Genomic DNA, 17,564 nt, shown 5'->3' on the forward strand with positions numbered 1-17,564 from the left:
GCGGGGGCTGAAGTGCTAGGTCGTTTTTCCCGTACGTATCATACGAGCACGTCTGTTGCCCAATGATGGAAGCATTGTTGTATTTGGGGCCTTTGCCTCATAAGAAAGGTCGTGCCTCTTCTGGCTTGAGCAGCTGTCCGATGGATCTGTACATGACTGGGGTATCTCGTTCCTTCACGTCGTGAAAGCTGGCAAGCCTCGGCGGATATTTCGTCCATCTCTCACAAATCTCGCTTACTTGACCAAACAAACCCTGAGTCAGCTGCTCTTCTGCTCTCTCCCACTGGCATCTTTTTTTGTGTCAAATAATTGAAGAAAAAGAAAAAAGCGAGGCATCCATAATCAGACTTTTTTTTTCTCTTCTAAATGTTTCCTTTTCACATATACATGTCCAAGTCTTTTTTGTAATTTTTTAAAGTCACTGTATATGTTCTGTCAAAGTGAATCTGTATTTTAGTTTGGACTTCCTCCACTGCACAACTTAAAGTGTCTTTTGTCCATTACTGGTCGAGCCCGAAAGGACCGCGGGTCTCAAGCTCAGTTGTGCTGCAGTGTATTGGACTCTATAGGAGGAGCCGAGTCATACAGTGTGTCTGTGTCGTGAGTCGGCTCTCCAGCTAACGTGCAAGGATTTGACAGCGTCCCTGCACCACAGTCACAGAAAAATCTGTAGGTGGAGGCAAGAGGAGAAATAATTATTGGTGTATTTTGGTCACTCTGCTTATACCTACATCACATCATTAGTTTCTAGTAAGGTGGGTCATTGAGACTGACCTATCGTGTCTGATGAACTCCACATCATGTCCTTGGTGACACTTCTTGATGCAGTTCACACAGATGGCGTTGCGGTCTGTTGTGTTACAGGTGTGACACCTGTGGGAACACCATAATTGGGTTTCATTAATCACGAAACAGACCCAGCAGTCGGAGGATATTCTAGCCACCTTGATAGCGAGTAGAAACAAATTACCTGTAAAAATCGTGCATTGGGTAGCTGGTGTAACTTGAAATCTTGTACAGGCACTGACCTCTGCTCACAGCCTTTTCAATGGCATCTTGATTGTTCATGATTTTGTTATCTGCAGGAAAGACAGCAGAAATTGGCTAACGTAAAACATTTTGATCTGTTAAGAGGCTTCTTTAGGATTTGTCGAGGGGAAAAAAACAAAAGAAGTCATCTTTGTGACCATGAGAGTACCTTTCATTGTAACGTTGACACCAGACGCAAGAAACAGTCCCCCAAAGCGATTGTTGAAGATCTGATTGCCCTCTAGGGTCGCTGTGGCATGATTGGTTATCTCAATACCTAGTGGTAAAAACAACACACATATTACATAGCTCCTAGCTCCAATTAGCAAGACTTAATGTGCCTTGCTGTTTACGCAGACATATTTGTAAGGAGGTTTAAATAATGACAGGGTACAGCATGAGCGCAGGTATTACCCACCTGCAGCGAAGCCGTCAAATATCCTGTTCTTCCGCAGCACAGGGTGGCTGTTGGTGCTAATGAGGACTCCTGCTTGGGCATTTCTGAAGATGTCATTTTCCTCTAACAGACCTGTAGTCAAAAAACAGACTTTCAATCCCACAAAACACTGACATGAAAACTGTACAAAGAGCTTAGCAACAAGATGCCTAATTGAATTTATTTGTCAGGATTGAACCGATCTATCAACCGATTTTAGGCTGCAATTTAGATTATAAAGCTACCCGTCTCTAGCCAACTGAATGCTCCTTGCATTGTTGTGGCTTAAAAGGTTCACTGTGGAGTTTTATAGTGCTGTTTTTCCATGCGTGGGTTCCTATTTTGTTGTTGACTATTCCACAGATCTACAGGTGGTGGATGCATGCCAAGATATGCTGCAGTGTAAACAAGTGTTTACAAGACAACCCCCCCCCCCCCCTTGACACAATGAATTGATGAGTTACCTCTTCCTCCGTTGAATATACAGATGCCGCCGTCTCTCCCGTCATGGATCTTATTCCTCCGAAGAGTGGGGTTGCTGTCCGTCTTGATCCACACTCCTGCCATGGCATTGTCAAAGATCTCATTGTCCTCGATAAAGCCTAAGCCTGAAAAACACATTCACGTTTCATTATTAACGGCAAGAACTGTTGTGTTGAACTCTAGAATAATGAAACAGAAAATACTTCTTACTGCTTCTCACCTGAGTTGTAAACCAAAATGCCTCCATTCTGGCCTCCCCAGATCTTGTTTCGCCTAATCTTGGGATTGCTGCCAGTCCTGTTGAAAAGAAAAAGACACACAAGGGACAGTTTAACCACCGCTTCCATAATGCTAAATGCATTTCCTTTCCTAAATAACCATCTTAACATCAGAACAACTGACTTTATTCAAACTATCACAAAACACGAAACAAATGTCACTGTCATTGAGGCGTTTAAGCGAATAGTTAATTATTGGAATATTTCACAAACCTAATTTGAACTCCAGAGTACATGTGATTGTAGATATCATTGTCTTCCAGCACACCGTGGCCATTGTCATAGAAGTAGACCCCAACCTAAGCAAATTAAATGAAAATATATTAGCTATCATTTATTCCTGGTATTAAATTGCACATTATGAATTTGTTTCTATATAACGGAGTGACCGGCACAAGATCACAACTGATGCTTGATTTATTTATTATAGAACAGTAAACCAGTCTGACATTGCAATTTGTGATCACATATATGACACCAGAATAATTACATAAATATGCCAGTGTAACTACATCACATCAGATAACAGTATACATATCATCAAGGTGTATATGGGACTATTCTCACCTGCTTCCCGCTGTGTATCCTGTTCCTCCTCAGTACTGGCGTACTGCCTGTTGTCACCCACACTCCTGCCAGCGTGTTGCTGTACACCTCGTTCTCCTCTATGACGCCTTGTCCCTTTTCATGCTGCGTGATACAAAACCACCACACATCACTGCTATGTTTCCCAATGATAGCGTAAGAAAGCTGAAGAACATTCAAAGATGGTAAGACCATTATTGTAATAAATAAATAAATAACTGGTGCAGCTTTATGGTTTCATTGGCTGCACATGCAAATATTTACCACATATATGCCGCCATGCTGGCCATCGTGGATTTTGTTGTGTCTAACAATAGGGCAGCTGTTTGTCCTGATCTGGATTCCTGCCAGGGCGTTACCATAGATGTCGTTTCCTTCAATGAGGCCTCGGCCGTCACCAAAAATATAAACGCCACCTTGGTTCCCATTAAAAATTGCATTGCCCCTGTATTTGGACAAAACAGCACGTTTTAGGACATGATACAACTGTGCATGGACAAGTACCTTTTAAATACCTTCAATTTAGTATTTGACAGCCAGGCCACACTGACCTTATTGTGGGGTCACTGTTGGAGGTGATCCACACCCCTGCAAAGTTATTTGCATAGATCTTGTTTTCGATGAACTGGCCGCGGCCCTTTTCGTGCACGTAGATGCCCCCCGTCTGACCGTGATGGATCTCACAACGAACCACTGTTGGATTTGCGTACGCCTTCACCTCAAAGCCGGCTATGCGGTTCCTATGGATGTTACAGCTCTCAAAGTAACCCTGAAAATGAACAGAGAAACACACAGTTACTCTATGTCCTATCGAAATACTCTTCAGTCCACGAGCAGCAGCTAGAGAACAAATAAGATCCGGTTGTAACCAATCCAACGACTACACTGCTGCTTCATTACATTCTACGCTGTATAACTGTACTAAAATGATGGTGCTTAAACTCACGTATACACATGAGTGCATCCAACTGTGGCAGTGCAGATACACCACAGCACAGCTGTCAGTGAACAGTCAACAACACTTTTTTGAACACAAACCAAACACCAGTAAGTTGTAGCTTACCATGCCGTGGTCAAATGTAAAGACACCCACGTCTCTGCCATGGTGGATGTGATTACGTCTGATGATTGGGTTGCCATGGTTTTTCACCCAGATCCCAGCCAGAGCATTGTTTGAGATCTCATTGTCTTCGTATATTCCCTGAACAATCAACAATTTAGTTTTAAAGCTTTGAACATTTTCACATCCACTTTACAGATTTTTTTTTTTTTTTAAACCTGTCCCGGCAGCCTGGTATGAGTATGAGGAGCTGGATACCATATTGTGCCAGACAGATTTTATTTTAACAAGAGAGTATTAATATACTCCTTTGTCTGTATTGTTATTTATTCAAATTTATTTGTCACCGGGCCAGACAGGGGACAGACATGGGGATGGGGAACAGAAACACCACATAAACAGGTAGCACAGAGAGAGGGCAACACCTGCAAGAGAACGGGGATGGGGACAACAGGAAATAGCAGAAGGAAACACCAATTGCAGAAAGCAACAAAACCTGCAAGAGAACGGGGAGGGGGGCTTGGGGCTGAGAAAAACAAACAACAAACAAACAAAAACAAAGAGACAACCAGCTGAACAGCAGCAATAAACAGCTGACATAGAAAGACAATAGAGAGAGTAATGAAAACGAAACTTCAAGAATAATTCTACCAGGGAGAACCTTTGTGTGTGTGTCTATATGTGAGACTGTGTGTGTCTGAGTGTGTGTGGGTGAGTGTGTCTGTATGTGTATATGTTTGTGTACATAAGCCTGTTACAGAATGTAGTTCATAGTGAAAGTGGGATGCCACAACCGCGCCACACCGACTCCGCCGACAGGCGGGCAAGACCCCCAGTAACCAATAGGGGTGGGAAAGAAGTCGACTCCCAGACGAATCGCAATGCGAACACAGAAGACCCCGGCCCGACCCGCAAACGGCAAAGACACCGGCCATCCAAATGCCATTGCAATGGAAAGCAAAAGGCGGAACCCGCAGAAGAGCGGCACCCGGACCAAACGTGGCACGCACACAACAGAGGCCAGTGCCACCCCGCAACCGGCAGCCCACCGTCGCAGAACGGGCAACCAAACTGCCAAAATGCCACACAATCATCAACATCAGCGTGCAAGTAATGACCCCAGCCCGCACGAGTGCAGTGACACCCACTGCCCGGCAGCCCCCTGGCGCGAGGCTGAGCAAATGAGACAAAGCAAGGGGCAGAACACAACGGTGAAAGCCAGCAGAGAAAAACACCAGCAGCAAGTCCCTGCCCGGCAGCAAACGTGCCGCCCAGGCCACGGTGCACCCGCCGATAAAAGTCCTCCGCCCCAACCCGCGCTGTGCCCAGAGACCCCCACCCCCAGTAGCCAGGGCACCCCGTGACTCCCCAAAGCGCAAAGGACCCCAGACCACATGTCCCGGGGGAGAACAGCAGAGAGCCGTGCCGGGGAACTCCCTGCTGAGGAAGCAATAACACAGGAAAACCAGGGCCCCCAGGCCCAGGGACACACCACCTTTAAAGATCTTTTTGACAGTTTGGTCTAGTTTATCATACAATTCATTGTTTTAACCCTACATGTTATTAAATGTAATACTTTTAAGACCCCGCGGGTACCCTGGTTTACTAGAGCACAAGATTGTTTACAAGAGTGCAAAGTTCTTCATAGATAGCCTCTTAATTTTGCACCAAATTAAGGCATTTAACTTTACAATGTACAAAATTGTCTTCCGGGAGGGCATGCCCCTGGACCCCCCGAGATGGTCCCACCCACCATAGTCTCTTAAAGTCCTTTGGGAATCCTGTGGTTAATGCAACACTTAAACAACACTGGTGAAAGGTGTGTTATTACCTGTGCATGGTCAGTGATGTAAAGGCCGACATTTTCACAGTCACTAATGTTGCAGTGCTTGATTGTGGGACAAGCGCCCTGGCCGCTGACACAGACAGCTGACCCCACTGAAACAGGCAGGGTAGGGACTTATTAGTGCACCAATATCCATAATATGTCAAAATATTGTAGTAGACCAAAAGAGACGCAGAATTACCTGTACATGTGCTGCGTATGATGCAGTGGTCTATGATGGGGCTGCAGTTGACTGTGATCTCCAAGCAGTGGTGCGCATTGTGGTGCTGGGCGGATTTATCATCAGGATTAAACTGCAGCAGAGACAAAAACAGTTGTGACAATAGTAAATAAAAATAACAACTGCTCACCCATACAGAGTGAGTGTGCATATGAACTACTTAGGTCATGGATGGATGTACCCCCCCCAGAAGAAATGCTCACCCTAATGGTCATGTATCCAACATAAGCGTCTTCTGAGCCTTCCATGAATACAAACGTAGAGTCTCTGGTATTCTCAATGATTACCTTCTCTGCTACTTTTCCAGGAGCTAAAAAATAAATCAGAAATGTTGGATTACAGGGCTAAACAAATGCATAACTATACTGTAACCGTAATATCAGTCACACATACCAGCTCCGATCATTGTGATAGGCGACTCGATGTAGATCCATTCATCTGTGTAAATACCGGAGTGGACGAATATCAGGCCGTCAAAGTGAGGCTCCTGGCCCCCTCCGAGGGCATCCTCAATGGTGTCATAGTACTGGAGAAAACATCGCAAATCTGGTGAATGACTGCAGCATTTCATGTTTAAAAATTATATATATTCATTGGAAACAGTTCACTTACAAACATGTTATCTCTCCCTTTGTATCTGGCAGGATTACTGTAGAAGTGTTCTGCAAAGCCTGGCTTAACATGTGCTCCTTTATACTGTAAAAAAAAAAAAATTACGTGATTAATAACACTCTAAAAAACAGTAATTCATAGTGAACAATCTGAGACAACACGGACAGTGCACTGGCATTGCATTTTGAAGAATATGGTGGGGGTCATCGCTAGAAAACTGCCAGAGACATTTCTGTCCAGGGAAAACGATCCTAAAGGTCAATACATCGCAAAGGAATATAATTTAAACAAATAGTTCTCTTGTACACCCTGCCTACTGAATGTCACCACTATGGCCTGTGGTGCTGCCCTTTCACATGACATTAACTGTCTGTACACAGGAGGATTTAAAGTCGCACAGAAGCAACTTTTGGCAATAAAAAAAAAAATCAATGTCAAGATTAAAAGAAGAAAGAGAGGGTTTCATTTATGTCTCAACACTACCTTTTAACACTAGAACGGTCACAACGGACAATGTGCAACAACTTTGAATGAAAGAAATACAATCCTGCTGGTACCGGACTTTTCCTAAAAGTGTATTTACATTTGAAATTGCATAAATTACACAAAAAAAATATGATATTCTTAACCTATTTCATCTGCACAGAATTTCACGCTATTCTATTGTTAATCTTTGCCGTGGTTGATGATGCATCTTGTTTGCTTAGCAACTATCATTGTCTCTATCGAAGAAATGTCGCTAGCAGTCTTGAGTGCTATTCGCATAAGCTAATTTTCTTATAAATACAAATTATTAGATCAAATTGGCTAATCAGTACAATCCTTTAAAAAAAATTTAATAATTGCCTACTTTTGAGTTTATATGAAAAGAATGAATAAATGAAGAGAAAGCTGACGGCTGATCTGGCCTCGAATATGCTTCTGAACTTGGACAGCGGTGATTCTGATGCAGGGGATCTACCTGAGGTGGAAAGTGACAGCAATGTTTCCTGGGTGCATGAACACTTCGTCCTCATCCTCATGATTCAGAGTCGAGGAAAAAGAGACCACCGATACAGATGTTGTGTTCACGGCTTACATTACATGTTCTTGAGCCAGCTGGAATCCACCTCAGTCCTGGATTCATCTCAGCCGGAGGTGGCTTTGGACAAGGGGCAAGGATGGGAAGGACCCTGAGCCAAATGAACGCCCAGGGAGACGGCTCTGCCAAAATGTCCTGACTGAAGCTGCTGGCCCCACATCGCACACTAAGTGCAAAATCAAAGATGCGCTCACGGGCTTCCTGTGTGTGTTTGTTGACGATGGCATATTAAAACATATCAGGGACTGCACTGTGGCTGAGGCTTATCGGTGTCATAGTGACAGCTCATTGGGCCTGACATTGGCTGAACTGAAAGCCTTCAGAGCCCTGTTATATATACACATGGAGCACAGGGTGAAAAGAAACATATTGGGTTGGACAGCTTGAGGTCAGACACATGGGGGCTTCCCATGTTACAATAAAACCATGGCCACAAATTGCTTCAGGGAGATGACATTCCTGCGGAGACCCTACACATGCACCTGCAGGATGACAAGTTAGTCTAGGTGTCAGCAAATTGGAACAAGTTCGTTTAAGCCTGCTGCCAACATAACAATAGATGAGCAGTTGTTCCCCGCCAAGGCCCAGTGCACATTTATTCAGTACACGGGGAATAAGCCTCATAAATTCTGCATAAAATTTTGGCTGGCTACAGATGTCAAATCAAAATGCATGCCGAACAGGGCTCCATTTCTGGGTAAGGAAGAGAAGCAGAGCAGATGTCGGCTTCTGAGAGAGAGTGGGGTTTCTTCTACTCTCTCTAACTGGCCCCTAACTTACTGGCCTGATTGTCACCTTGGGGAAAACAAAGCATAAGTTGCCCCCCTCCGCAAAAGAGAAAGCCGAGCTGTGCAGACGCGACGCTCACCATTTACCAGAAAATGCCGAGGAAGAATCACAGATGGGCTATAACAACTACTGTAACAACACTAAGTACAGCGTGGACGTCCTAGAACAGACGGCAATGACCGCATCCTCTTCAAGGAGTGCACCAGCAGCAAATCCCAGAGGAAGTTCATGCAGCAACTGGCAGAGGAGCTGCGAGCAGAGTAAAGAGGGCAGCATGGCATTTAGCACAAGGTCCCAGCCAGCAGCAAAACCAACCACCGCAGCAGACACCAAAACGGAGGCAGCGTCAGGTTCGGTGAAGCTGCAATCAAAATAAAACACACGACACATCCCGCAAATGCAGCAAACCTGTGTGTAAAAAATTGTGCGAGGAGGACAGAGGTCACTTGTGTTGACTGTAAAGCTTAGATAGCTAAGAATGCAGTTGATGTAGTTAATAAACAATTAATGTTATATAATTGTTTTATAGTTCTTTAGCATAAACTTCATTCTTGGTTCCTTTTTTTTGTTTTAGGACAGCTCCTTTTCAGCTTTTTCAATTATTTTCTGTGTTATAAATGTTTTATAAATTAAATAAGATACTTTTAATTGTTATTGCTTTGTTCTGATTTATGTTGAATTAATATTTTACCAAAACAAGAAAAGATTCCTCACACAATAAATTCATCTCTAAATTGGGAATTTATCTTGAGAGATTATAGCGTTTGGAATCTAGTAGTCAAAATGACCGCTTACGACACGTTTAGTGTTAAAGCTGATTAAATATCTGCAGTAGCACTTTAGATAGGATTTAGTAAAAGTTAACTTCTAGTTTTATATACACTGAACAAATGCATTTGTAAACTAACATTTCTGTATGTACACAAAAGGCTATTTCTCTCAGATAGTGTTCACAAATTGGTCAAAATCTGTGTTAGTAAGCACTTCTCCTTTGCCAAGATAATCCATCCACCTCACAGGTGTGGCATATCAACATGCTGATCAGACAGCATGGGTATTGCACAGGTGTGCCTTAGGCTGGCCACAATAAAATGTCCCTCGAAAATGTGCAGTTTCACTGTATTTGGGGTATTTGCCTCACACAGTGCAACACATGTCCTTCCCATAGAGTTGATCAGGTTGTTAATTGTGGCCTGTGGAATGTAGGTCCGCTCCTCTTCAATGCGAAGTTGTTGTCAGGTCGAGACCCCGATAAGGACGACAAGCATGCAGATGAGCTTGCCTGAGATGGTTCCTGGCAGTTTGTGCAGAAATTCTTTGGTTATGAAAACCGACTGTTGCAGCAGCTGTCTGGGTGGCTGGTCTCAGATGATCTTGGAGGTGAAGATGCTGGATGTGGAGGCCCTGGGCTGGTGTGGTTACATGCGGTCTGCGGCCGTGAGGCCGGTTGGATGTACTGCCAAATTCTCTGAAATGCCTTTGGAGACGGCTTATGGTAGAGAAATGAACATTCAATTCACGGGCAACAGCTCTGGTAGATATTCCTGCAGTCAGCATGCCAATTGCACACTCCCTCAAAACTTGCAACATCTGTGGCATTGTGCTGTGTGATGGAAATGCACATTTTCAAGTGGCCTTTTATTGTGGCCAGCCTAAGGCACACCTGTGCAATACCCATGCTGTCTGATCAGCATCTTGATATGCCACACCTGTGAGGTGGATGGATTATCTTGGCAAAGGAGAAGTGCTCACTAGCACAGATTTTGACCAATTTGTGAACAATATTCGAGAGAAATAGGCCTTTTGTGTACATAGAGAAAGCCTTAGATCTCTAATAAAATATGAAATCAAATGAATCAGCCCACAGGAGGTTCCATACCAGCTGCTGAAAACTTTCCTTCCACGGGTTTGGCTGCTCGTATTCATCTGGGTTTATCTGGTAGAACTTCCCTGCCTCGGGGTGCATCATGGGTCGTGTGTATTCAAAAACTTCCATGTACAGCCTCTTCCTGAAATATGAAGGCACAACATAGATTAACACCATCCTCCTCTCGTTCGTGTCAGAATTTCTTTGTCTGCAATACAGAAGCTCTAGAACTTCATGACCAATTTAAAATGAAAACAAAAGTCAAAAGGTCATGTCCACACTAGGGGACCTGACAAACTAAGCAGACAGACATGGTTAAGACCGTCGACAGTTTTAACACTTGAGTGTCCAATGGATTTTAGATTGTAAATACAGACTTCTTGTTATTTTCTTTTTAACTCCGCTTCTTACAGCCACCAAGAAGTTGTAAAACTCTCTTCTGCTCTATTGATGTTTCAAAATTCAATACATAAATTATATATTGAATTTTGGCTGTTTATTTTGTATTAGGGCTGCAGCTAATGTTGATTTTAGTACTCAACCTCCTACAGATTTTTTCATTGATTCATCAAAAGAATGTACAGGTACAAGAAGTACTTTTGCTTGGCTTCCGTGGACTTGATAATAGACCGGGTGCTTTCTGATCAGATGCCGTTGGGCTGTTGCAGTAGGCGACATTAGGTTCATTTTACGGTGTACAGACTGTAACATTACAGAGTTGTTGTTTTCTTTTAGCTTGAAATAATCCCATACTTTGGACACTTTCTTGTTCGTCCCTCACCGTTTTCTCTCTCCTCTTCAACTTTGCCAACAGTGTCATCATAATCACGTCATGTGCACACAGCGTAAGCACGACAGTAATAAATGTCCATGCGAAACAGTGCACTATATAGTTGGATTAAACAAAGCATTGATGCAAAGAATTTACATTGATGCCTTTTAGTAATTTAATTAATTGATGAATCGTTTCAGCCCTATTATGTATCATACTCAAATTTACACAATAGCCCTTTACTGATAGTGAGAACTACAGAAACAACTTTATAATACAGTTTATTTGATATATTAGGAAATACAACAATTAATTCATGGTACCACCACCGCCTCATTTTGAGCCAGAAAAAAAACCCTGTATACCAACAAGTCTCACCAGAGGATGGGGTCATTGGCCAGCTCACTAAAGCGCTTGCACACGCATGCTGCACGGCACAAGTCCTGCTCCAACAAGTACGAGAAGATCTTTAGCACCACCTCGTCTGGAAGCTTCTCCTGCAAATACTGTTCTGCTGGAGCTGCTGGGAGGAGGATGACCAAGGAGTTAGAATAAAATAGTTTTGAAAGGACGGAGTTTTGGGTGGGGTTAGATAAAAGCAGCCATAAAAGCATTTTTACAGCAAAATCACATGAGGAACCAAAACAATCTCTCGAGTCACAATAGCGACTGATTTATGCAGAAATGAAGGAGGCTCCTTTGAAATACCTAAAAATATTGAATATATTTCATCTCAGTCCAATTAAGAAGCAATATTTATATACATTATTACTTTAACTATACTCCAGAACTAGTACTTTACTGCTAAACAAGCACATCCAATTGCTCTCCACTTGCAAGATATTAAAGCTGAATGACACACAGTTTCACCAATCTTCACAATGTATGTACACATGTGCAGTATAATTAGGTAAATCACATTTACCATATATAAATATGTCATACTGACTGACAGAAAAGTATCAAAGTTATCCTTTTCCTAGGTCCTTCTGACAGACAACTTACGTTAACCTGATTTCTTGACATACTGGTTTCTGCTTTTCCATGCAAGCTCTGCCTGTATTGTTAATTATCAATCGCAATCATTTATGAAGTGGACTGATTTGTTTATCATACATTAGCAAAGAGAAAGCTGCTGTCTGTGTTGATTTTTTGCCTCCAACTTTAAAAACAGAGAAGATGAACTGCAAAGAAAAAAATGTCACATTTGGGATTTGGAAGCAATTTTGGTTTAAAAAATATATCATGTGGAGCTACAGTGAGCACAACGCAAGGCAATGTGACCGTTTATTTTGACACCACAAAGCCATGACCCAAATGCCATCTAACAGGGCAAACATCTATTTCCGATGCTTTGGCTAGAGCTGCGCCGTATGAGAAGGACTCCAAATGCCACAAATAACAGATTCTATAAATTCCACTTTGTGAAACTTGTGGTGCTACATCATGTCTTTACCAAAGAGGCTTTTAAACAGATGATATGACCGTAAGCTTCAAGTTAAAGGTGAATACAGAATAAAAGTCTCATTTTGAATCCACTAAAAATAAATGAACAACTGTTATGAACTGTATTTATGTGTGTGCTGATACATAAGGCACACTGTTGCATATTACGCTGTATAAAAATTTGGCTACCCACATACAAATCACATTATGCCATACACAGACCTCTCATTATGAAAACAAAAGTAAAACCTAATATTTTACAATTTGCAAAGAGCAAATCCATGTATTTATAACAGACTTTGTAAACAGCAACGTGACACTAATGTGATGCATAACTGCCCACTACAAGCTAACAAGAGTATAACTAACTTGACATTTTGCCCCGATTCACTATTTGCACCTTTATGGAAGATGCCCATCCAGTCACATCTCAAATAATGTATTCCTAATTACCTGGTAAATCTTGACACTTTCCTGAAACTCTGGGGCGCTTAGGTCGGTGTCCAAAGTTTTCTGTGGTTGAAGTGGAAGCACCCTGTGGATTAAAAATAAGACAGTGTAGACATTTAAATATTAATTAATGAGTGTGTTGTCTGAAATGAAATATTTTAGGCATTTATACTATCTAATAAGGATTCCTGGGAGATGTACCTCCATGTTTGTCTTTGTCGGACACACTGTTCTCTTGGGTAGAGACTTTCTTCTAAGCTGGTAGGGACTGTTCTGAGCTCCTGGACCGGATTCTTCTGCGACCATATCTGCAGGAACGTCCTCATCTACGAATGGTGATGGGAGCGGAGGGGGGAATGATTAAATGATTAATTATCAATTAAACCAATCCAAAGTACTGTATGATATGCAACAAAAAGAAATGCAGGACAAAATACACGTTTTTGATGCGTTGTCACAAACATATTCAGGATGTAGCGCTTTAAATGCTTATTAAAAAAGTAAGTCTGTAACTGGATATTCCTGAGTTTTCACTCAATAGTAAGCACTATGACTAAAAAACATAAAACTGTATTTACTTTTTGTCCTGTGTGGCATAATCATCTCCGGTGTAAAGCTTAACCTGCAATAACGGATGCTAACTTGCATGTACGTTTCAGATCTTTGGTTGAACAACACACATAAATTCAAACCTTCAACTTATGTTTACAGTAGATTGTTATAATTCAGCTTTCATACATACATTTTATCAGTAATAGGCAATACAGTGTAGCAATAGACTACCAAAGGCAATTGCCTAAACAATATATAACACACGGGTCACAGAGCAAACAGCAGAAAATATAAAAACAGGTTTGTTCATTACATGCTCTGTATGCTACAAATTGATTACAGATCTTATCAAGAGGGATTCAATCAAGACAAAAACAAGACAACAATAGCATCAACCCTGAGCTAAACCAGACATCTATTTATATGGCAGTTCATAATGGTATGATGAGTTGACAGCTAGACCCCAGATGGGAGATGCATACTACCTGCTTGTTGCTCTGGTTGCAAGGATGACTCTCCCCAGCTACTAGGCCAGTAACCACTACAAACACTGCCTGTGTTAACAAGCTGGGCCAGTTAATGCAACTTCACTGCAACTACAAACTGAAATAATGTATAGATTATCTTGCCTAGTTTGATTTTAAAAAACACACACCACTGTACATCAATTTCACAGCCAATACACACTATATGATGTGAAATAGGCAAAGACACCGTTGCCGATCTGTTACCAGCCTCACTATTGTTTATTAATTTAAATTTCACCTTAAAATGACAACTGAGCTATGCTGTGGACATCTGGACCGAGAGAAATAGGTACTGTGTACAGGTCACGAATAAATGATTGGAGATAGAGAGAAGCACTCAAGGAAACTGAAAATGTATTGTTGGCATGAGCATGACAGTTTGTTTTCCATTAAATAGTCAATATTAAGTTATTACCTTAGTTTTCAATGTTTACTGTACACTTTTGTGAGAAACACTAAACGTTAACCCTCTGTTGCTGATTGTCATTCAGCTGATGCTACTGATCAGTGTCCACCAGATTGACTGGGTCTCTAGCACTGGCTTTCAGCCATGGCACCTATGATTTAGAGTATCTCTGACTAATGTTTACTTTAAAACATTGTAGCCAATATTCACTTAACGTTACACCGTCTGTTGCCACACAGCGTTAACGTTCCAGTAGAAAAGAAACAACAAAAAAATTACTGAATTGTAACAGTGACGTTATTACATTGGTTACCTGCATTATGTCCAAGCACAGACATTTTAACGTTATGGAGGCTAAAGGACATGTCTTTTTTTCAAACGCCAGGACGCAGATAGCTAGCCAAACATGCTAATAATAACAGCTAGCAAAGGCTAGGTTCAGTTAACAAGCTACGACAACTGGCAAAACCACTTTGTGCACCCTTCGCTGCGTGTGTCACCCATGAATCAAACAAACCCCTGTCTATCGCTTGTCACTACTAATGTTACGCGGACAAAAAACTGAACTCAGCATCGATATGAGGCCAGACAAGTAAAAGGCAGGCCGACTCGGGGCAAAAAACAAGCAAAACAAAGCGCGGCCTGAATGCTACTTACAAACACAAAAGCCTCGGTGTTTCCTGCCTGCACAGAGACCCGTTGAGACCTCTCTTGGCAACCAACTGTTTTATCACAACAACCAACATTGCCATAATGTACGCACTACATGTGAACACGAACAATAGAGAAATCCGCCCAGTCATATGACACAGTTCAACCCTAAAGCTAGCTGTTTGACAAACCGTTCAGTAATGCTAACGCTAGCTCAGCTAGCATTACCTCTTTCCTGGTGGTTCCTCTCCGGCTGCACCGGGCGCGGCCTCGAGACTCGCCTAGGTCTTCTGCTAACGTTACTTGCTCTGACGGAGTTCATTTGGGGTGTTGTTAATCTTGAAGAAATGTCGAAGCCTTCACACCAGAAGAGGCGACTCCAAGCTCATCGTCTATGTCTTTTTCTTCAGCATTGCACGATCTGCCATCTTTAGCCGTGGCTCCCGAAAAACGTATCGCTGTGTGATATTCACGTTCCCCTGCACTGGTGTTACGTCTTGCCCAGTTCCACTGAAGCAGGAGGAGCCATAGCAGACACAGGCACAGTCCGTCAGGCTCAGTCACATCACATGGGAGGACCTCTCGCCGTCATGTCACGTCGCCTTCCCCGTACACGGCGGTGTGCTTAGCAGTGATTGTTTCACTGCTTCATTACTTTCGAGATAAACCAGTCAAGCATCCGCCATGGGACAACCTGCTGTTTGCCTCAGCAGTAGTTTGCCTCCTCTCGTATACGGACTTGAGCTGAGCACAATCCTTATAGTGGAGGTAAGGTGTCTTGCTCAGGGGCACATTGAAGACTGCCATCAATTCATTAGCCTACTGTTGTCCATGACACGAAAGTACCCAATAACACACAACAAATTAACCTATTCTGTCTTGTTATGATAGAGTTGGCCACATGTTATACCAAAGATAAATGATTTTGAACAGATTTGTATAATTTAGATTTTATCTAAAACAATGTAGACCTTATATTAGTAGAGAGTGGATGTGCCGGAGGACACCCTAGTTCCTGTTCCTTCACATTTAATGGAGCCTGTTGAAGTAGTTTGGGCACAAGGAAGGATGGCCACTGCATACCTGGAGGTACCTTGCCATTTTACAAGTGTCACTCTAACCTAGATCAGCAACAAAAAATGGATGATTGATAGTTTTTCATGTCCAACAGATCAGTCAAAATATACTGCTTTCATTTTTCCTGCTCTGCTTCGCATATGTTTATGACACAGTGGAAGCCATTAACATACCTGCACATCACCTGACTGTAAATGACTAAACACCAGCTTACGTAACCATACTTCATGTCCATCATGTTCTTAATGCCTGTGGGCCCTTTTGGAGGCTGTAAAAATAAAATAGTGAAAGTTAATAATGTAAAACAGAATAATGTCACAATAACGTCCATTCACACTCTGACCACACTCCACACTCCAACTTGAGTGATGCTCACTTTTCAGTGGAATTAACTGCTGGTTGCTGAGATGTTTGTCTCACGATGAGTGTTGAGTAAATCAGATAATTGTAACTTTCTCTATTTAGTTGTTCAAACAATGTCACCTAACATCTTTACAGCATCTTTGATCAGTTTGTCTGAAGGAATAAACCTCACTAGCTTCACAAATCAGAAAGCCACATGTCAAAATACAATATTACCTTACCGTTGCTCACAGATTTAGGGATTTGGTGCAACCTTGGCTAACACAGTATAAAGTGAATGCTAGAGTACAAATGCTAGAGTGTAAACAGTGTAAGTGAGAAAATAGTGATATAGCTATAAGAACCAAACCCTTGCAGCTACTTATTCTATACATTGAATCTAACTTTGAGCTATGGAACTATTTCAAAGTTCAAAGACTTTGCAAAGGTGTTAGAACTGCAGGTGAAACGGTGCTTGATATATTGCAATTTGAAAATCTAGTTTTTTGTCTGATGGTGGTGCTATTGAGCACGACCAAATGAGCACACTGAATAGGGACTCACATCTGAATCCAGCCCCAAAACACAGTAATTTGGTGGAATTCAGTAATTATTATTTTATTATTTACACCTCTGCTTTTCCTACTGTGACATATCAAAATGCCTTCTGTGATACATGTAGTTTAGGTTGAAAGGGGAAAAGAGATAGAAAAAAACTAATTATACATCATATTTCAAAATATGATGTGTAGTTCTTTATCTTTTTTTTCATTGTCAATCTCCTCAATTTACTAAATAATAAAAGTAATACGTTGTCACTTATGTTCTTGCACAGTAGTCTGGTTGCCCACTAGATGTCTCCTCATCCTTACTTCTGACCATTCACTGCATGCTATTTGTAAGATGAGCATCACATGATACTTTACCGCTATGGTGTCTTTTTGTCTCTCTTGTCTTTAATGATACTTCACCTTGCTCAGGCCCTTTTCCCTCAGTGATGATTGAATTTCCCTCGGGATCAATAAATTACATATCTATCTATCTAATATATGCCC

At 41.9% G+C, this 17,564-nt stretch overlaps 1 protein-coding gene across 3 annotated transcripts; it reads right to left on the reverse strand.

The window, feature by feature from the left end:
- Positions 1-8: 8 nt before the first annotated feature.
- Positions 9-15,759, reverse strand: fbxo11a (F-box protein 11a). 3 transcript variants are annotated; one of them, XM_046070112.1, is made up of 22 exons: positions 15,319-15,755; positions 13,156-13,280; positions 12,958-13,039; positions 11,437-11,578; positions 10,299-10,428; positions 6,550-6,633; positions 6,331-6,463; positions 6,141-6,247; positions 5,899-6,010; positions 5,703-5,809; positions 3,875-4,012; positions 3,363-3,580; positions 3,076-3,256; positions 2,794-2,916; positions 2,440-2,525; positions 2,169-2,245; positions 1,930-2,073; positions 1,448-1,558; positions 1,199-1,306; positions 971-1,079; positions 775-873; positions 9-667 (listed from the first exon to the last, which is right to left on the reverse strand). In XM_046070112.1, the coding sequence occupies exons 1-22, from the start codon at positions 15,410-15,412 to the stop codon at positions 538-540; spliced, it is 2,640 nt and encodes an 879-aa protein (XP_045926068.1). In that variant the 5' UTR covers positions 15,413-15,755; the 3' UTR covers positions 9-537. The 3 variants fall into 3 exon arrangements, 2 of the variants coding, with proteins under 2 accessions (XP_045926068.1, XP_045926067.1); XM_046070111.1 differs by having other exon boundaries at positions 11,437-11,581; positions 15,319-15,754; XR_006828278.1 differs by having other exon boundaries at positions 525-667; positions 1,029-1,079; positions 11,437-11,581; positions 15,319-15,759.
- Between the last annotated feature and the right edge of the window lie 1,805 nt (positions 15,760-17,564).

Source organism: Micropterus dolomieu, linkage group LG15 (genome assembly GCF_021292245.1).
Source record: "Micropterus dolomieu isolate WLL.071019.BEF.003 ecotype Adirondacks linkage group LG15, ASM2129224v1, whole genome shotgun sequence".
NCBI classification, from domain to species: Eukaryota; Metazoa; Chordata; class Actinopteri; order Centrarchiformes; family Centrarchidae; genus Micropterus; species Micropterus dolomieu.

Excerpts from the sequence above, each read along its gene's own strand:
- fbxo11a (XM_046070111.1), bottom strand. The coding sequence starts at position 15,412 with ATGAACTCCGTCAGAGCAAGTAACGTTAGCAGAAGACCTAGGCGAGTC. Across the intron at positions 5,810-5,898 it reads CATACGCAGCACATGTACAG|TGGGGTCAGCTGTCTGTGTC; the intron begins GTAATTCTGCGT and ends TGCCTGTTTCAG. Across the intron at positions 1,559-1,929 it reads TATATTCAACGGAGGAAGAG|GTCTGTTAGAGGAAAATGAC; the intron begins GTAACTCATCAA and ends TTTTGACTACAG.